The 21,766-nt window shown below is 49.4% G+C and overlaps 1 protein-coding gene across 8 annotated transcripts in view; it reads left to right on the forward strand.

The window, feature by feature from the left end:
* Positions 1–21,766, forward strand: part of LOC127586347 (homeobox protein Meis1-like) — a 278,364-nt gene that overhangs the window by 193,381 nt on the left and 63,217 nt on the right. For all 8 annotated transcript variants that reach the window (XM_052044217.1, XM_052044216.1, XM_052044222.1 and 5 more), the window contains one exon: positions 7,325–7,433. In XM_052044217.1, the coding sequence (XP_051900177.1) occupies positions 7,325–7,433 (109 nt within the window). The remainder of the gene's footprint in view (positions 1–7,324; positions 7,434–21,766) is intronic.

The raw sequence follows: 21,766 nt of genomic DNA on the forward strand, positions 1-21,766 counted from the left end.
AGAACCTGAATCTTTCCTTCCTGCACCAGCTCCTCAGTGTGCGTTCTTCTGCCCTGTCCTTCTATTCCTGCCCTCACGTGGCATCGGGAGTGATCCAGAGATTACAATCCTTGAAGTCCTGCTTTTTAACCTTCTGCCTAACTCCCTGTATTCACTCTGCGGGACCTCATCCCTTTTCCTACCCATGTCATCTCCATGGCCTAGAACAGGTGCGACAACAGCCAGCTCTGTGCACACCCCACCCTGTCCAGATGCTGTCCTCTCAGCTGCCAATGGCACCAAAGTGAAAAGGGAGCAGATGATCCACTTCAGTGAAGTTTGGGAATTGTTGGGGAATTCCTTATGCCCAGCTGAGAGCTCAGAATGTTGGCACCTCTGACAGGACAGCACTGCCTCAGTACTGGAAGCAGGTCATCTGAGAATTAGACTAAATTCAAGAAGCGTTGCTGGCCACTAAACTACCCTGGTTCACCGGGGCAACGACCCTTGGGGCAGGCTCAGTTGACGTGCAATCATTTCCATGGTGACTGTGTGAGATTCCCAGTGCTCCAAATTGTGGAAGGAGCAGCTGAAACTCGAGAATGTATCAGCGGATCCCTCTATCAACAGAGCTGAGTAAGGGTCTGGCCCTGACTAAACACTGACGCACCAACAACAAGGCTTCGTCGTTGTCTCAGTCGGGTTCTTCCAGGGTCCTGTATTGAGCATGGCAAAGCCTCGATTAACAATGCCGAGAACTGTTCATCCGAGCTGAGAAAGGGTCACGGCAGAGAACTGAGTTTGCACCCACTTACAGTCATTGAAGTGGTTAAGACGCTGACCCAATGTGAAATGGATCACTCTGTTAGTGCTGGAAGAGGAAGCCAAATCATGGTATATAATTCCTAATTAGACTCAATAAACTGCGTGTTCATCACCGCCCTCGGGCCTGTCTGTGTGAAACATATCAATGTATAATGCGATTAGCTGCAAAGGAAAAATATCAAACAATTATTAAGCCCCTTACAGCGATGTAGAGGCTTTGAGCAGCTCAAAGTCCACCAATTCTTCTTGCCTATAATTAAAATGACATCTGACTGTACTCATACAGCTGCTGAGAAATATTGTTCCTTTTTCTTTATGGTTTGAGTTTTCCTTTAATGAACAGCGTTTGCTCCTTTATTTCATCATACTTTGGTGAAGATTTTTTTTTGAGGCTCTGCGGACCTACTCCTGCTCCGCTCTGGAGTCTTCACACATTTTGGGCACTTTGAAAGTGTCCACTATCTTCACAAATCCCACTTTGTAAAATGGCTCCTACCTTCTGGTTGGCCACTGTGAAATGTTCTCATCATCTGGCTGATGAGTAGATTGTGCTCCCTTCTGTGTGTACGTTTGTATGTTTGTGTCATTGCATGTGTTTGCTTGTGTTTGTGTGTGTTTACCTGTGTCTATGTGTATGTATGTGTTTATGTGTACGTGTGTGTGTGTGTCTGTGTCTGTGTGTGTGTGTGATTGTGTGTGTGTGTGTGCATCTGTGTGTGTGCCTGTGGCTGTGTGTGTTTGTGTGTGTGTGTGTGAGTGTGTGTGTGTGCGCGTTTGTCTGTGTGTGCCTGTGTGTGTGCCTTTGTGTGTGCATTTGTGTGTGTGTGTGTGTGTGTGTGTGTGTGTGTGTGTGTGTGTGTGTGTGTGTGTGTGTGTGTGTGTGTGTGAGATGGTAAATGGGAGACACCTGGGATTGGTGTGGACTGCCCTATGGGACAGAACAGAGACGTTGAGACTGAGCACAATGCAGGCCTAACAGTGAGGTTGCTGGTACTGGACTGGGGAACAGACAGTGGTCAGGCTGCTCCAAGGTGGGGACACGGCAAGGTGGGCAGTGAGGAGGTAGTTTGCTGCCAGTTGGAATGTTTCATTTTAACAATGGGAAGTTGTGTGTCAGGCTGCTCAAGGTACCCGATTACTACTCTGTTCAGCCAGGTGTCAGAGTCATACAGCACCAAAACAGGCCCTTTGGCCCACCATGTCCATGCTAACCATCACATACCGACCAACAACCAATCCCATTCACCAGTACTAGCTCTGTAGCCTTCTATGCCTTTGTGATGCAAGTGCTTTTCTAGATACATCAAAATGTTTTGAGAGTCCCTGCCTCCACCAATCACTCAGGCAGTACATTCCAGATCCCAACCACCCTCTGGGTGAAAAAATTCTTCCTCAGATCCTTTCTGAATGTCCTACCTCTTACCACAAATTATGCCCTCTAGTTTTAGTTACCTCTGCTGTGAGAAAAAGTTTCCCACTATTTGTCCTATCTACGCCTCTAGTAGTTCTGTGCACCTCTGTGCAGTTTCCCCCTCAGCCTCCTCTGCTTCAATCAAAACAAACCCAGCCTCTGCTGTCTCTCCTCATAACTGAGACACTCCATCCCGGGCAATATCCTGGTGAACTTCACCTGCATTTTCTCCAGAGCAATCCATCCTTCCTATAGTGTGGAGAAAAAAACTGCACACAGGATTCCAGCTGAGGCCTAACCAACCTTTCCTACAATTGTAACATAACCTCTCTGCTCTTAGACTCTTATGAAGGTTAGTAACCCATATGCCTTCTTCACCACCCTATCTACCTGTACTGTGAATGCCAGGGATCCTTGAACTTGTGTACCAAGGCCCTTCTGTTCCTCAGTACTTCCAAGATCCTAACCATTCATCATGTATGTCCTAACCTTAGTTGTCCACCCAAAATGCATCGCCTTGCACTTATCAAGACTAAATTCCTCAAGAGCCTTGTCTCCCAACAAAAAGTCAGAAGGAAGTACAGGCTACATACTCCACATTGAAAGTAACTGCCCAGAGTTGTGGGTGAAATTATTGGCCAGTGTCCCAATGCTCAGCTTTGCGTTCCAGAAAATTGGAGAGATGATGGTACTGAGCTGGGAGACACACGGAAATTTATATCGTGTGGAAGACCTTAACTATTCACATCAACTGCTCTGGATTTGGAAATTAATTTTCACTGGTGTGAAATCTCCAGATTTTGATTATTACAAAATAAAAATGAAAGTCCCTTATCTCTTCCTCTCTGCTGATTAATCCCTTTCTTTCCCTCACACTATTTTAATTTCTGTACCTGATGGCCTTGAATTCAGGATTCCACTTGATGCTTTCTGATTCAGACACTGCACACCTCATGAATCATTCTCCAGTGTGGTTGGTTGAAGCCATGCACAGTGGCTTTACTTGTTCCTATTGGTTGCACTCTCCCTACTGAGGGAATTGAACCAAAATGGATGTACTACCACAGCAAGTTACAGTGCAAAGACCCGGAGAGAGCTTGTGGACAAGGTAACAGTGAGGACCTTCGTTCAGCGCTGACCATAACATAACATCTGGGCAATGAAATATTGTAGGTACCAGCTGAGTAGCAGCAGGCCATATAACAGAACAATGTACTGAAGGTGTGTAAACATGAGGCATGTCAGCATTTGAAAGATCAGGGAATTGAAGGCAATGTAGAATTAGCACAGAAGATGAGATGAGGCCTGGGGTAAATCAGCCATGATGAGGTTGAATGGCGGGGCAGATTGAGAGGCTGAAGTGGCCAGTTCCAGTTCCCACTATCTTGTTTTCTTCCTGTTCTTGTGGATAGAAGAATGGGCTAGGAGCATGTGTGACAATGGGCTACTAACCCGGTGAAGCCACAACACAGGCCTGCATGTGATTGCACAGACAATGGATGCCACATCCAGTCATGAATAGGAGTGAGAAATTGCTGCTGTAGTCACGGCTGAGAGGAGAAGGCTCCATGGATATTCCCATCCCCAGCATTGGTAGGGAACAGCAATAAAATGCAAGAGGCAAGGCTGAAGTATTGGTGACAATTTTTATCCAGTCTTTTTCCCAGTGAATCAAGAACTAGAGGGCATAGGTTTAAGGTGAGAGGAGAAAGATTTAATGGGAGCCTGAGGGCCAGCTTTTTCACCCAGAGGGTGGTCAGTATATGCAATGAACTGCCATAGGAAATGGTTGAAGCAGGTACATTAACGAACATGTAAAAGGTACTTGGACAGGTACACGGATAGGAAAGGTTCAGATGGATATTGACCAAATGTGGGCAAATGGGACTAGTTTAGATGGGAATCTTGGTCGGCATGGACCAGTTGGGCCAAAGGGCTTGTTTCCATGCTGTATGACTCTATGACTATAACTTATCGGAGTGTAGAAGAAAAAGAGGTCATCATTCTTGAAATATAGAAGGTTCTGCAGGGACATGACAACGTAGATGCAGAGAGACCCCTTTCCCTAATAGGGGAATCTAGAACTAGGGGGCACAGTTTCAAAATACAAGGTCATCCATTTCAGACAGAGATGAGAAGGAACCTGTGCACTCAGATAGACCTGGAATTCCTGGAATTCTCAACCGCAGCTGTCTGGGCACATGGAGTCACTGAATGTATTCAAGGCCGGGACTAATCTTCAGTCTATCGGAGATACAGTAGTTAAGGGAGCTTACAGGAAAGTTGGCTTGTGACCAGCCATTCACTGGGACCATGTTGATCAGTGGTATGGGGTCAAGGGGTGGACTCCTGCTCCTGTTCTTACATTTTGACTTGATATCCATTTCAACAACATCCTGATATGGGCTGAGTGACTGGTATGACAGCAACCACCTCAAACGTGAAGGAGATGGTGTCTTGCTGAAGACCGAAGTCAAGCATCGAGTGGCACTAGAACCTCCGAGACCCCCACCAATGACCTGAACCTGACCAGAAATGTAAATACAGTTGCTGCAAGAGCAGTTCAGTAGCCAGTACCTTGTAGAAAGGACCCAGCTCCTGATTATCCAAAGCCTTTCCCCCATCCACGAGGCACCAGCCAGGAGTCTGACGGGAAGCTGGATGAGAGACACAATTGCCTCTATTTTAAGATCTCTGCATTATTCAGCACACAGGAGCCTGGCTGACTGTCTCCTCAACCATCAGACTGGCCGCAGTATGGACCACCTGGAAGATACATTGCAACAACTCACCAAGACTACTCCGACAGCAACTCCCAAACTCATGACCTCCACCTCTTAAAAAAAGGCAAGGGCTTCAGGCATCTGGCAACACCACCCCTTGCAGGTTCTCCTGCAAGTCACACACCATCCTGACTTGGAAACATATCACTGGTACTTCAGCGCCACTGGGTATAAATCCTGGATCTCCCTCCCCGAAAGCACAGTGGGACCATCTTCACCAGAAGGACTGCAGCATCTTGAGAAGATATCTCACCACCACCTTCTCAGGAGGCATTTAGGGATAAATGCTGGCCTTTGAAGTCAATGTCCCAGGAATAAATGGAACAGAGCATGACATTAACTGATGAATAAAATTGAAAATGGTCAGTGGGTCAGGCAGAATTCATGGAAGATAGTATTTCAGGTCAACGACCTTTCAGCAACGTTGGCACTCCCAGTGCAGGACTAAGGGAGCACTGTATGGTTGGAGGAGATAGTAAACTGAATCTCAGTTTCCTCTCTTGTGGACCTCAAGGCCTCATTTTGACACGGACTGGGAATTCTGTGATATCCCTGATCTCATGGACCAATAACAATCCCTCATTTAACATCTAGGAGACTGGTGAACTGGTCGATATCATTCTGGTATCGTACGAGCTTGCTCTGCACAAATTGGCTGAAACATTGACTATATTTCAGTGTACATTCATTAGATGTAAAGTGGCCTGAGATCATGAAAGATGCTATATGAATGCAAATCATTCTTTGTTTCAAGGCAGATTGATGAGGTTAAGACTGAGATCAACCTGTAATAAAATGGGGAACAGGCTGTGGGGGAACGTGCACCCCACCTGTTCCTCTGCTCATAGTAAACAATGCAGGAAGCTGTCCAGAAGTTGAATGAAAACCTTGGTGACTGAATCAATGAATCCTAACTTCAGTGAACAAACATTAGTCCATGTGAGCATGTACTGCGATAGCCGGTCTCTGGAATACTTAGCCATACCTTGGCATGGCTGCAGCTTGTAACAAAATGCAAGCTGTGGAAAGAAATGTCACAAATTTTATTTCAGCACAACATTGTGAGCCGAAGGGCCTGTTCCTGTGCTGTACTGTTCTATGTTTTAAATGCAGGTTAGTATCTCTGTCGGTGTTGTGTGTGTGATCTCACAGTCTGCACTGTTGCACTATGTGCATTCCTACAACGCCTGGCACTGGGAGTCGTCCCAAAGTACCTTTCCACCAATTAGTTACCCTTTGAAACACAAAAATAATGAGCACATAGCAAGATCTCACAGACAGCGGTACCATAATGGCCAAATCAGTTTTAGCTTTGGATGAAATATTGAAGAAACTATTAACGCAGGCTATGATCTGCAAATTGAAGATTAGGGTTAAACAACGTTAGGTCAGGTTCCTCCGGTTTGTGATGCATCTATTGAACAAGAGTTTCAATACGACCCTACCTTCCTGGTCGCTGGGTCTAAAGAGGCCAGAGACCAGCTGACTTGTACCTGTGTTTTCCTTGGGCGACTTGCATTGTTGGTCAAAATACAATCTCATTATGAGTTCTGGTTAATGTGACTGATGCATATTGTGATGGAAGTGGTAATTGATTGACTGGGCCGGTGGTGTCACAACACAGCTCAGTGTTCAGCTCCCTGTTACTAAACTGGTACATCCTCGTCCCACTTCACTCACAGAGCGTGAAGCACACCGTTCCTGCCTCCCTTCCCAAACGCCTCCTTCATCCTTTCCCAGATGCTCACTGCCTACCACTACTGACCTCCCCTCTACAACAAGCCCTGCCTCCTTCACCCACAGGTTCCACTTCAACCAGCCTCAGCTCCGCCATTGACCAGCACCCCCCTCCCCCATCACCAAGTGACCCAGCTGGATTCCTTAACTCTCCCCACCTTCTGCACCAAAAATCTTTCCCTCCCTTTACCAACGGATTGCACCTCCTTTGTCAATTGTTGACCAGCCTCTCTAGCCTATTTTGACCATGCTCTCTTACAAACTGACCCCATCTTCCTTCCTGACTTGTTCCTCCATCATCTGGTCCCACCCTCCATACTGTCTCCGCCTTCCAAGTGAATTGGCCCCACCTCCTCTGAATGGGCATGACTCACTCCTGACTGGCCCCATGTCCCCCAAATTGACCCCACCCACTCCTAACCGGCCCCCTCCCTCTAATCAGCCCCAAACCCCCGACTGGCTCCGCCTTCCCTTGACTGGCTCCACCTTCCCCAAACTGTCCTCACCTTCCCCTGGCTGGCCCTGCCTTCCCCTGACTGGCTCTGCCTCTGCTGATAATTGAGTGAATGATTTCCTGTTCTGCCCACAGAACCACTGGAGCCGAGACCACGACGACACGGGCTCCACACATTCCGGCACTCCCGGACCCTCGAGCGGAGGGCTAGCATCGCACAGCGGGGACAACTGCAGTGAACAAGGTAGCTCAGTCTCTGACACGTTGTCGTGCTGCTGGCCAAGTGGCTGTTCGACCATGAAAGCGGTCGGCGAATGCCTGTGATGTTCCTTGTTCAGGGCTGGACCCACTTAAAACCAATCACCCCGTGTGGGACTCAGCACCCAGACCTGCACCACCCCTTCTCCCCACCAGACCTGCACCACCCCTTCTCCCCACCAGACCTGCACCACCCCTTCTCCCTCCCACAGACCTACACCACCCCTTCTCCCCACTACCCCCCCAGACTTGCACCACCCCTTCTCCCCCCAAGCCCCAGAACTGCACCAACCCTTCTCCCCCTCCACCCCCCCAGACCTGCACCGCCCCTTCTCCCCACCAGACCTGCACCACCCCTTCTCCCCCCACCCCCCAGACCTGCACCACCCCTTCTCCCCCCAACCCTCTAGACCTGCACCACCCCTTCTGTTAGCTCAGCACTGCTGTAGGTTGGACTGCAGTTCCCCTTCCAGGGCAAGGATCCTGATTACTAACCGCTGCCTGTCACTGGACCAGAGGTATGCTCAGCTATGATGCCTGATGTAGCTGAATAGTCAGGCTACCTGGGCAGGGTTCTCCGGGGATGGTCCATACCCAGAACTGCACCCTCACAGCCAGAACTGCCAGGGTGCCTCAACATTTTGATGTTTGAACATCAGCGGTTGCATTGGGTCTTTAATGTTCCCTGCAGTTTGTTTGTCGTTTACGGAACCGTGCAGAGATGCAGCACAAGAAGGTGTCATGCGCAAAGTTCCTGCCGTCTTCACCCCCTCATATTCATCCAGCTCTCTTTAAATCTTCCTCTGCCTTTATTGTTCCCTGTGGCAGCGGTTCCACATCCCACATCTTCCCCCCGCCTCCTGCAGGGGCAGAAGGGCTTCTCCTGAATTCCTGCCTGGATCCATTCACCACTTCCAGGGTTGTGGGCAGGGATTGGACAGGGAGGGCACTGCTGATGCCACGGGGCTTCCGTGACTCCCTCTTGCTGAGAGCCCCTAGTTCAACCCACCATCCCGAACCCCAGCCCACGGCTCAGTTGTGACTGCTGCTTTCAACCTTGCTCTGCCTGGAAATGTTTACATATCCAAGTTAGGAAGTTAATAAGATGGAGTGACCCAAACACTTCAAACATGCAGCCTCCTCAGATACTGAAGGGCGTTAGGATTTCCAACAGGCTCGAGTGCAGTAACAAAGCACCAAGTGTTTCACCCTGTTGATAGGGCACCTTAAGGTCAGAGGCTGAGGTCATGGTGCCAGGAATCCCCAGGTACGGGACAGTACTGTGGAGTAGGGCAGGAGAGGATCAATCACCCCCTCAAGTTGTAGCTGACGCAGTGAATTGTTCTCCATCACGGCAGCCGACCCCAACCATCTCACCCTGTGCAGTAGCTGTTCACCATCAATCAGGGGTAAGTGGGCTGAGAAAGTGAAACCATCTCACCTGGCCCCTCATGGTAGAAAGGGGCAAGAGTCGATCTCCTGGGTGTGGACTTGATCCGGCACCTTCTCGCCTTGTCAGAGAGCGAAGGTGCTGAACTATCATCATTGGATCAGACAGTACAAGAACCACCATTCAGCCCATTATACCTGGGCCTGTTTACTTTTGAGTGAGCTAGCCCAGTCTCCTGACTCTCTCCCCCTTGGTTACGCCCACCCAAGGCTGACCATGCGACCGTAGAAACAGGCCCTTTGGCCCACTGAGTCTGTGCCAACCATCAAACACCCATTTTACACGAATCCTGCACTAATCTCCAACGTTCCCATCAGCTCCCCCGATTCTACCCCTCACCTGCACACTAAGGACAATTTACAGAAACCAATTAACCTACATATCATTAGGATGTGGGATGAAATCAGAGCAACTGGAGGAAACCCACATAGGAGAGAGTGCAAACTCCACACAGACAGCACCCAAGGTCAGGATCGAACCTGGGTCACTGGAGCAACCCAACTAGCTGTGCCGCAGCACCCAGTTCCGCTCCGTTCAGATCCCCACACAATACACAGTGGTGTCAGCCTGTGTGCTGAATGCTGAGGCATTGTCGCCCTCACCGTGGAACCGCACGGTCAGCCGTGGGTGGGTGTAACCAAGGGGGAGAGAGTCGGGAGACCGGGCTAGCTCACTCAGAAGTAAACAGGCACAGGAGTGATGGGCTGAATGGTGACTCTTGTGCTGTCTGATCCAATGATGAGAGTTCAGCATCTTCCTGGCTGCTTCGTCCCCTCATCCCTTTCCCTTCTCCCACCCCTCCCATCCTCTTCCCTCTTACCTCCTCTCCTTCCAGTTTACACTCTCCTTTCCCTGCCTTTCCCCAGCTCAACTTTGCCTCCCTACCCTCCCCACTACTTCCACCTCTCCCTCTTTCCCTCTCCATTTACCTCTCTCCGTCTATCCCACCTCCTCTACCCCACCATCTCTTCCTCCCTACCCCTCCCCATCTACCCTCTCAATCCTCTCCTCTAACCCTCCCCCTCTTCCTCTCTACCTCCTCCCTCTCCCCCCTCCTTCTATTCTTCCTTCCCTACCCCCCAGCTCTAACCGTCCCCTTCTTCTCCCTTTATCCCTCCCCATCTGCCCCTCTCCCTCTAACGCTCTCTTTCCCCTTTTTACCCTTTCCTGCTGCTCCCCTACCCCTTCCCCTCCACCTCCCTCACCCCTCCCTCTGTAGCCAGCTTCCTTCTCCTCTGCTCCCCACCACCTCCCTGTCCCTAGTCCTGTCCCCACCCACCCTCTGCACAACCCCAGCTCCCCACCCACACAGCTGACCAGGAACGGATGCAGAGTGTGGGCACTGCAGCGTCAGGCCAGAGTTGGACCGGCAGCTTTATGTTACTTTGCGTTTCCAGGGTCCAGGAGCCCTCTCCTCCCACCCCACAAATTTACATTACAGCTTTCCCTCTGTAGATCATTAAAGATTTAGCATGCAAAATTATCCTGTGTCAGAGGTTGCTATTGGGAGGGGGTGGGAGATGTGGGGGGAGTACAGCAAGAGGATAAAGGTTGGATGCAGCTCCCCTCCGTCAACGATTAAATCCCGCCAGGGACTCCAATGCTTTGAACTTCATCAGGATTCACAGCTTAATCAATGAAGTATTGGAGGAATAATTAAAGGCACAAGACGGAAAAATCAGCCTCATTTTTAATTTAAAATCCACAGGAGCAGTGATCTCTCACTTACTGGGCAGGTAGAGTGGGATTCCAGGCTGTAGTTAATGAGAGGGAGGGAGTCTGGAGAGCCAGAAGATTTGTGTATGCAGCACTCAGCAAACTGTAGGGAATTGGTAACTGCAATAACAGGGTTATGAATCATCCCATCTTCTCATCTCTTTGTCAGAGGTTTATAATGAAATGTTTCTTTCTGCATACACATTTATCCTTTGTGTGTGTTTGTGTGTGTGTGTGTGTGTGTGTGTGTGTGCGTGCACACTAACACACACATTTGAGTGTGTGTTTGCATGCATGAGTGTATCTGCACGTGTGTGTATGCGCCGATGTGTATGTGTGTGCTTCTGTGTCTGCGTAGATGTTTATGTGATGTGTGCATGAGTGTGCGTGTGCATGTGTTTGCATGCACGTCTGTACGTGCACGTATAAATATGTGTTTATGGATATATGTTTGTGTACGTTGTGTGTGCAAGTCTTCATGGGTGTGTGTGCATGTGTGTGTGAGTGTCTTTGTGTCTGTGTATGGCTTGTGCATGTGTATGTTTATGTGTGCATGGCATGTGTGTGTTTGTGTGTGTATACGTGAACACAATGCAAACACTCGTTGCATTGGATGGATTAGTTACAGAGGGGTTTAACTGCAATGTGTTTTCTGGTGCCTGTATCACAGGCCACAGACGTCCTGTTACTCATTAGTGGAGGCACTGTCCTGGCAGCTGACTACACCTTGTCCCTCCCCACCCCTTCTCCTACCCCCGTCACTGACCAAACACTTTCTCAGACTTAAAAATGTTTATTGCCTTCATTTCCCACCCTCTCCCCCACACAACCCGCCCCCACTTCAGATCCAAAATCCCACGGAATATTCTGCTGATTCTCAGAGAGGAGTCCAGAACAGTTTTATCACGTTCTGTCTTCTCCCTGCCTTCTGATGTTCCAGCGGATTTGTTGGAAGGACAAACCATGCCAGCAGCACAACTCTTAAAGGGACAGGCATCCATGGGATCTCTTCGAGGGACATGACATGCATGGATCACAACTCTTAAAGGGAGATGGCCTGCAAGCAATGTGAATGGGACATTGGCATGCAAATGATAACATTTAAAGGGACACATCATGCATACAGTGCAACTTTTAAAGAAACATGAGTGCAAATAGTCTTTAAAAGTGCTGGGCAAGAATGGAGCACATTTGTTAGAGAGTAGAATTTGTAAAGGGACACATCCGACATACATAGCCCAAAATGATATGGGTACAATGTACTATTCAAAGGGGCATAACATGCATTCCGTAGAATTAACCAAATGAGATGGGGTAGACAGCCAGAATCTTTTTCCTGGGGTAGTAATGTCAAGTACTGGAGGACATGCATTTAAGGTGAAAGGGGGCAAGTTCAGAGGAGATGTGTGGGGTAAGTTTATTACACAGAGAGTGGTGGGTGCCTGGAACGGGTTGCTGGTGGGGCAAGGGGGGTGGTGGGGGAGGGGTGGAAGCAGATACAGTAGTGGTGTTTAAGAGGGCTGTTACAGGGAATGGAGGGATGTGGAACATGTGCAGGCAGAAGAGGTTTAATTTAACTCAGCATCATGTTCGGCACAGACATTGTGGGCTGAAGGGCCTGTTCCGGTGCTGTACTGTTCTATGCCCTGTGTTCTAAGATGTTTAACAGCCACTGGCCAACGTGCTGCACCTGTTCAATAAGGTGGAGATTCAACTTTTACATCAACTCCATTTTTCCATTTGAAAATTCTTAAGGGGCTTGAACGGAGTAGATGCACAGTTAATGTTCCCCCCGGCAGGGTGCCGAGGACTAGGGTCACAGCCTCAGGCTCAGCGGTCAGCCCTTGAAGACAGAGTTGATAAGAAATGTCATTATCTCAAGTGTGGTGAATCTCCCGAGTTCCCTGCATGGGGGCAGTGAAGGCTCCATTGCAGAGAGTCCTCAAGAGAGATCAATAGATATTTGGATATTAAGGATATGGGATTAGTGCAGGAAAGTGGCACTGAGGTAAACGATCTTATTGAATGGTGGACAGGGTGAGTGAGGCTGTAATTCTCCAATTCTCCAACAAAAAAGTTCTTTGGCATCCATAAATATTTCAGTTTTGAATATAATCAATAATCAAGACTTCCAGCCATCTGGAGTGGAATATTGCAAAGATTCACCATTCTCTGGGTGAACCTTCTCTCCTCTGTCCTCATTTACCATCCCAGGGGGTCCAGACAGCAGTGGAGTCAGAGGGAGTTGGGAAGAGGAGGGATTTAAGGATGAACTTCCAGGAAGGAGTTAAGGAATTCGGGGGGGTGGGGGGTGGGTGGGGTGGTGTGGTTGCAGGGGGGTGGTTGTAGAGAGGGTGGGAGAGTTGAGAAAGGAGCAGCAGCCCACTGAGGGGAACGTCTTCAGCTGCCTGGGCCAAAGCTCTGGAACTCCCCTCTTATATCTCTCCACTTCTGAGAGGCTCCGTTGGCCAAGCTTTATCTCGCTTCTCTTAGTATCTCCTAATGTGGCCCAGTGCCAACCTTACTGCTTCAAGAAATTGTGCAAGACCCTGTCATCAGAGGAGTGAAACAGGGAGAGCGGAGACGAACGTTGCAAAATGTATTTTGAGGTTCGTGAACCCAAGCAAAGACACGGTGAGGAGGGAGAGGCTTCTGACCAAGGTAATGACAGATGGATCGCATACTTATTCGGCTGCATTTGGAAACCAGACCACTGCCACCCAACTGTGGTCACTCACGTCAGAGAGACTCCCTCTCACTCCAGGACGTTTGCACTATAGCTTGTGAAGCTAGTAGAGCTACTGCCTCTCCCGGGTTCAGTCCTGACCTCCGGTGCTGTCTGTGTGGAGTTTGCACGTCCTCCCTGTGACACATGGATTTCCCCTGCTTGGTGTAGTTTCCCACATTGTTGGGAGGTTAACTGGCCACTGTGAATCATCCCTGGTGAGTGGGTGAGTGGTAGAGTCTGAGGGGACTTGATGGGCAAATGGGGAGAGTAAAATGGGAGTAGTGCAGGATGCTTGATAGTCAGCATGGACTCAGCCAAAGGACACTCTGTGTCACTCCACAACATTGTGTTAAGGAGTTGTCTGAAGAACCTGACAATACATTGATGAAGAGAAACGAGGCTGTTGGAACCAGTTTGCTCCCTAAGTGTCCATTTTGGTGAATATGGGGTTTGACCCACAATGTTTAATCAGAGGGGCAATGACTGTGAACAAAATGGTACCTGACTTGAGAGTGGAGAAGGGGGTTGAGTGTGGAGAGCCTTGGCCGATTGCCCACGTGGGCAGAGGTTTGCCTCTGATTGCCAGACAGAATGCACATCACCCACTAGACAGGAAATGTGGCAACAGTCCAATTGCAGAGACGGTGTGAAAATCAGGCTGGAGCTCAGACCCTTGGAATGGCTGGGGTTGGACACACACAATGATCAGTATCTGTGGGACTGGCTTAGTCAGCTGCCAACTTTCCAGGATCGGCCTGGAGTTTCCTGGAATTAAAGATTAATCTTCCGGATACTACTGGGATCAACACCCGTGAAAAAAAATCATTTAGAAAATGTTGTATTAACAAATATGTATGAACACTTTTAGAAGTCATGACGATATTGGCTATCTGGACAAATGGTTTGTTCATGTATGTGTCAACTGATTGGCTAATTGGAGGTCTCCTTGTTTTCTGATTGGTGAAGGAAGGTTATGTCACCATGGAGAAGGATAAGTTGGGTGACCAATGACAGGGGTGTGGGGATGGTTTGAGATGATAGGTCATGCGATGGGATATCCAGGCATGTGTCCAGAAGGCAGAAGGTTTAGCACTGTCATTGCGTGCCCGTGTCACGGGGAGACTGATGGGCCAGCCCCGTACTGAGGTGGGTGTGGACAGACCGATGGAGCGAGCCCAGAGTTGACAGTGGGTGAAGCGGTAGGCATCAAACCTCCCAGAGTGTGTGATACACGAGGTGTCACTTTGCCACAGAGAGAGGGGAATGGAGCAGGGTGTGGGCCCGGGGTCTCTGAGACGCTGCAGCCTACAGATCTAGTCGTCACGTTACAGGGAGGATGTGGAGGCTTTGGAGAGGGGGCAGAAGAGGTTCACCAGGATGTTGCCTGGATTAGAGGGTATTAACTATGAGGAGAGGTTGGACAAACTTGGGTTGTTTTCTCTAGAGCGTCGGAGGCTGAGGGGAGACCGGATTGAAATATGTAAAGTTATGAGAGGTGTCGATAGGGTAGGTCGTCAGAACCTTTTTCCAGGGCAAAAATGTAAAGTTTAAAGTGAGAGGGGGAAAGTTTAAAGGAGATGCACAAGACATGTTTTTTACACAGAGAGTGGTGGGTGCCTGGGACACACTGCCAGGGAGGCAGTGGAAGCAGATACGACAGCAACATTTAAGACGCATTTAGACAGGGACATGAACAAGCAGGGTGGAACGATATAGATCTTGTGCAGGCAGATGTGCAGTTTAAATTGGCATCATGGTCGGCACAGACATTGTGGGCCAAAAGGCCTGTTCCTGTGCTGTACTGTTCTATGTTCTACGTTCTATGTTTGGGCATTGCCGGGCGAGACCCAAGCTGTGGGTCAAGGGGCAAAGGCAGAGTGAGTGAGGAGGGGAAAAGCGAGGGCATTTGCAGTGGGAGTAGAGTGAGTTGAGAGGAGAAAACGCATTGGGCTTGAAGCAGGCTCATGCAAGGGACAAGAGAACGGTTGGGTAAGGGAGTGTGAGTGTGATGGGGGTGAACAACCTGGAGTGCCTGATGTGTGAGGTGAATGGAATGTGGTAGGTAAACAAATGGAGACGGTGTCGTGCAGCCAAGGGGGGAGGGTGGGATGTGTGAATCCAAGGTTCCTCCAGACAACAACGCTCTCAGCTCCCTGACATTTCCTCTGTATATCCTTGCAGAATCTGACTTCCCAAAGTGCATTACCTCACATTTGTCTGAATTAAAGTCCCTCTGCCGCTGCTGTGCCCAATTTTCCGGCTGAACTATGTCCCGCTGTAATCTTAAACAACCTTCTTCGCTGTCTACAACTTCACCCATTCTCAGGCCGTCTGCAAACCCACAGACCATCAATATTCTTATCAATCATTTATATATTTTACAAGCAACAAAGTTCCCAGCACTGATCGCTGTAGTACACCACTTGTTACAGAGTTCCAGTCAAACATCCATCCACCCCTACCCTCTGCCCATCACCCACCGACACACTGTCACACCTGCTCACTGATACATGATGCTCACTCTGGCACATTTGCTCACTGGCACACTTGCTCACTCTCTCAGCCCTTGTTCTGGCCCCACAGAAACAGGATGCCGGGCGGAGCACTGGAGTGTGACGGGAGCCCTCTCCTGCTGGCCAACCGAGTAGTTGAAGCTCCAGAGGCTGCGGAGGTTCAGAGGGGATTCGAGCCCAGGTGCTGAGGGACCCTCCTGCCCACAACACCTGACCTTTCACATCTGCCTGAGGGAGCAGAGCTAAACCAACATTTACTGGACTGGTGTTGAAGGGAGGGCTCACCACCTCCACTCACAGAATTGTCCCCACTTTGACCACAGCCAAAGGTGTCCGATGTCCTTCCAAACTGCGTGGTACTTTGAACGGAGATGGAGCTGATTTAATTGCTCCCCCGGCCTTGTGCAGACCCTCTCCATCCTCTCAGTTCCCTCAGGTGGAGGTAAATGATCCCATGGCTCAGTGGGATCACAGGTTTCAGTCCAACAGTTGTTCTTGAATCAGGGTCAGTAGATGAAGTCCAGTGTCCACCCATCTTGTGTTAATGGGGCCTCACTGTCGCTGCACCGACTGCCGTAAGTTACAGTACTCCCTGTCCATTGATGGGGTTCAGTGAGATCCAGGGCTCTTGTGATGCGCTGGTGTCCTGTGAGAATGCACAGTCCCTCTGAATCCCATGTCCTACGGAGGTGCCGGATGTCGAGGGAATGGAACGTCCAGTGTCAGTGTCCAGAGGGCCAGATGTGGAGCAGCTGGAGGTAAGGGGAGGCTCCCCCTCCCAACCTTCCCCAACAAAGATTGCCTGAGCTACCACCTCCGCATGAGGGCCAATTGTAAAGGACACTGGCAGAAGTGAATCAGCGATTGGCCACACTTGAAGACGAGCCAGCTTGGTGACCTGAAGTTGGTAAGTGGGAAAAAATGAGCTTCCGTAGAAGACAATGTATAGTGTTTCTGGTGTGATGTGTTATTGGGATGCATTTTGTTAGGACCAATAAGGGTAGGACACACACAGTGAACGGAAAGGAATATTGAGGAACAGAGGGACCTTGGATGTACAAGTCCAAGGATCCCTGAAGGTGGCACCACAGGTAGATAAAGAGGTGGAGAAGGCTTATAGGATTTTTGCCTTCATTAGCCAGGAGATAAAATATCAGAGTAGGGAGGTCTTGGTACAGCTTTATAAAATGGAAACACAAAAGACTGCCGATGCTGGAATCTGGAGCAACAAACAAACAGCTGGAGGAACTCAGCGGGTCGAGCAGCATCTGTAGAGGGAAATGGACAGTCAATGTTTCGTGTCGAGGCCCTTCATCTGGACTGGATGGAGGGTCCAGATGAAAGGTCTCGATCTGAAAGGTCAACTGTCCATTTCTCTCTGCAGATGCTGCCTGGCCCGTTGAATTCCTCCAGCCGTTTTTTTTTGCTACAGCTTTATAAACCACTGGTTAGGCCACAGCTGGAGTTCTGTGTCACCACACTGTCAGAAGGACAAGATTGCTTTGAAGAGGGTGCAGAGGAGAATCACCAGATGTTGCCTGGGATGGAATATTTCAGTGATGAGGAGGGACTGCATAGGCTGGGCTTGCTTTCCTTGGAATGGAGAAGGCTGAGGGGGGCCAGATAAAGGTATACAGAATTATGGAGGGCGGCACGGTAGAGTAACAGTTAGTGCAACGCTATTACAGCGCCAGCGATTGGGGTTCGATTCGTGTCGCTGTCTGTAAGGAGTTTGTACGTTCTCCCGTGCCTGCGTGGGTTTCCTCCGGGTGCTCCGGTTTCCTCCCACATTGCAAAGACGTACGGGTAGGTTAATTTGGGTTTAAAATGGGCGGCGCGGACTCGTTGGGCCGGAAGGGCCTGTTACTACGCTGTAAATAAAATTTTAAATTTATAAATAGGGCGGATGGTAGGAATCTTTTCCCCACAGCAGAGGTGGCCAAAATCAGACAGGAACAGTTTGGAGTAAGGGATAGGAGGTTTAGAGGGGATTTGAAGAATTTTTTCACCCAGAAGATAATTGGAAGCTGGACTGAACTGGAGTATGGTGGAGGCAGAGGCTCTCACAACATTTCAGAAGTAACTAGACTATTACTTGAATTACAAAGGCGTAGAAAGTGTAAGTGCTTGAAAATGGGATTAGTCTGGATGGGTATTCAACAGTTAGCATGGACATGATGGACTGAAGGGTCTGTTTCTGTGCTACATGCCTCTGTGACTGACCACATCATAGAAGGATTCAGGAAAGATTGTGAGACAGTACTGTGAGTTGTAATGTTTGAACAGGACCATGAGCAAGGCACAGGAAAGGCTGCAGAATATTTAAACCTTAAACTGTTTAAATGTTTAAAGAAGGTAAGGAGACTCCTTGGAGGCAGCAGTAGGGAAAGAGTGAGAGTGTTGGCTGAGATTGACCCTGAGGTCAAGATGCTGTTACTTCCATTTGCGAGAGATGTTATGAAACGTTACGAAGAACTGGACGGGTGATTTGCATTACCAGACTGAAAGTTGCAGGGAAGATCGAGATTTATTGATCGCTCGTTGGGCTGTGAGAAGAGTGAAGCTCAAGGCTGCTGAAGGCTTGAGATCAGAAGTAGGAGGATGAAACCAGGAAAGAAACTTGCAGGTCTGCATTGAAGAGGAGCTGAGGCAGAGAAAGAAACCATGAGAGAGTCGACTAATTGAGGGAAGAAACGTAGACATGGAATCAGTGAAATTTCACCCATGTAAACCTCTTCAGGGTACAGAGCTCGTTCCTTTTATAAATAGTGGAAGTTGGCCAGTCTGGCAATGTTCAGCAAACCTTCCATTCCACAAAGGCACAGATGTTCTGATGAAATCTTGTGCATTTCTGCATTCAGAGATGTTCTCTGTTCAACGAATGTCGAGACATGGACTGGGTTTAACATCAGAGGCAAAAAGAAATCCCTCCACCTACTTCCCAGCTAGCTCAGTCCTTTGGAGTTCAGCCAGGTACACGAGGGAGGATAAGTGGCTGAGACCTTGTTGGAAGTCCCAACAGAGACCAGTCCAACAACTGGCTTTGACAACTCGTCCCCTCTAGTCGTGTTGACACTGAAAGTGCAGGATTGAGTGACAGCTGAAGGGGTTGAATTTTACTTAGTCTATCTGTCCTCTCTACAGGTGATTAGTTTTTTCATCTTGTATCTCCCCTGTCTGCACCATGTGGCTGTTAAACTCTCCAGGTGAGCTTGTTGTGTGCAGTTTGGCTGCTGTGTTCCTTACATCAGTGACCAGACTTAAACATTGGTAAATTGGTTTATTATTGTCACATGTACTGAGGTACAGTGAAAACTTTGTTTTGCAAGCCATCCATTCAGATCATTTCATTACAACAGCGCATTGAGGTAGTACAAGGGAAAACTATAACAAAATGCAGAATAAAGTGTTACAGCTACAGAGAAAGTGCAGTGCAGGCAGACAATAAGGTACAAGGTCATAAGGTCGATTGTGAGGTCAAGAGTCCATCTCATTGTACCAGGGGACCGTTCAATAGTCTTATAACAGTGGGATAGAAGCTGTCCTTGAGCCTGATGGTACGTGCTTTTGTATCTTCTGCCCGATGGGAGGGGGGGAGAAGAGAGAATGTCCGGGGTGGGTGGGGTCTTTGATTATGTTGGCTGCTTCACTGAGGCAGCGAGAAGTGTAGACAGAGTCCATGGAGGGGAGGTTTCAGTGTAATCCTGATGCTTCCTGGGCATCCTTGAGTTGTGCGGGTGCTGCATCAGGGTTTACTGTAAATTGTTCCTTCATTCAACTGTTTGTTTGGCAGAGAGGGACATGCAAGAGCAGCACACAGCTTGTCAGCACCCACTGTTAGATGAGCAGTGGCTTTCCCATATTGGGAGGACTGACGACAGTTTTCAGATCTCCCACCATATACTGTTCTCTTGCCTCGGACACCATCCCTCTCCCCAGTAACCGTCTGAGAGGGGAATGGACAGTTCTTGATCTTTGTGGTGCTTTAACTGCTGGGGTGAAGCAGACTGGGGTCTGCTCAGGGACAGTATAAAAGCTCAATTGGACCATAGAGTCATCCAGCGCGGAAACAGGCCCTTTGGCCCAACTCATCCATGCTGACCAAGATGCCTTCCTGAGAGAGTCCTGTGGAAGTCCTGCCCTGGTTTAAATTCTAAAATCACATCACATCACACTTATCTGAGTTAAATTCTATCTGCCATTCCTTGACCCACTTTCCCTTTTGAACTACTTTCTGCTGTAACCTTAGACAACTTTCTTCTCTGTCCACAAACTTATGAATCGTTCCACCCACATTCTCATCCAAATCGTTACTGCAGATGATAAACGACAGACGACCCAGCACCGCTCCCTGCGGCACACCACCGGTCACCACCGAGAAACAACCCTCCATTACCGCCTTCTGACTCCTACCACCAAGCCAATTTTGTATCCAATTGGCTAGCTGCCCCTCGATGCCATGTGATCTCACCTTCCAGACCAGCCTACCATGCCAGACCATGGCCGATACAAACCAGACCTGAGCTTGAGGACCCAACATTTTTACTGACGCCTAACCCAACCCATTGAGTTGGGCTGGGGCCAGGAAGCCAGACTCTGTTGCAGACTGTGTCACCAGGACCTTCTACTTCATCGCGGCAGCATCAGCTCTCCCCACCCTCCTCAGCACAGCTGCTGCTGAACCCTCCCATACCACTTTACACCCAGACACTCCCAGCCTTCTGTGAACTCAATCTCACCTAAAACTCTGCTCTTGAGCAACAGGAGACCCACCCACCCATTCCCCCAGAGCTCACTGATCTGCACCGGCATTCCCATCCTCACCAAATCTCCCAAACAGCCTTCGTAAACTCCTTCAGTCCAGCAACCTCCAAGATGCCTGTGCCACTCCAGTTTTGGTCTCTGGTCCAACCACTGGCTGCCGTGACCTCAGGGCCTGAGCTGCTGAGTTCTTGTTTGAGTCTCTGCCTTGTCAGGTGGAGATGCTGCTTAAAGCCTCCCTCATGCACTCGTCCTTTATGTCACTGGTCCTAATATCTCCTTTCAAGAACTGGTGCCAGATTTTTCTTGAACACCATCCTGGGAGCAGCACAGGCCCCAGTGGGTAGTCCTGCTGCCTCACAGCTCCAGCGACCCTGGTTCAAGCCTGACCTTGGGCGCTCTCTGCGTGGAGTTTGCATGTTCTCCCCATGACAGCGTGGGTTTCTCCAGGTGCTCCGGTTACCTCCCACATCCCAAAGGTGCGCAGGTTGGTGAGTTAGCTGGCCACTGTAAATTGCCCCTGGTATGTGGGTGAGTGGTAGAATCCTGGGGGTGATGATGAGACCATGGGGAGTATTTGGGTAGGATTAGTGTAACTGGGCATGAAGGGCCTGCTCCATGGTGTATGATCCTATGGGATGCTTTACTGGGGTCCAGGCTCCTTGTAGATGGATCTTTCCAATGTCGTCACCTTCCCAACAATCATTTTGCGGTGGGAGGGGCAGGTGGGTTGTGTGAGCCAAGCCAGGGCTGGTATGGGATGGGGGTGCTGGAGAGGTCCATGTGGCTAGAAGGCACCACTCCATCTGCAGCCTGCAACGGTCCTTCCGCACTTTGCTCCGTGAGGTCGAACATGCAGTAACGGCTTAGACCGTCATTTCACCGGAGCGCAGCTCACAAAACCCTCCCAGAACTCTGCTTAATCCCACTTGCCTCACCCCACCCCCCCCCCCCCACCACCCCTCTCCCCCGGAAGCCCTCATTCTGTCAGATGGATTGTTTGCGTCCACCGGAAAGATTCATTGATGCCTCGGTTTAATGTCCCGCTGAAGGATGGAACCTCAGGGTGGCACTCCACTGGCACTGCAGTGGGCTGCCAGTCTGGGTTTGTACCCCCTGGAGCAGGACGTAAACCCGTGGGACATTGAATT

This window comes from Pristis pectinata, chromosome 35 (assembly GCF_009764475.1).
Source record: "Pristis pectinata isolate sPriPec2 chromosome 35, sPriPec2.1.pri, whole genome shotgun sequence".
NCBI classification, from domain to species: Eukaryota; Metazoa; Chordata; class Chondrichthyes; order Rhinopristiformes; family Pristidae; genus Pristis; species Pristis pectinata.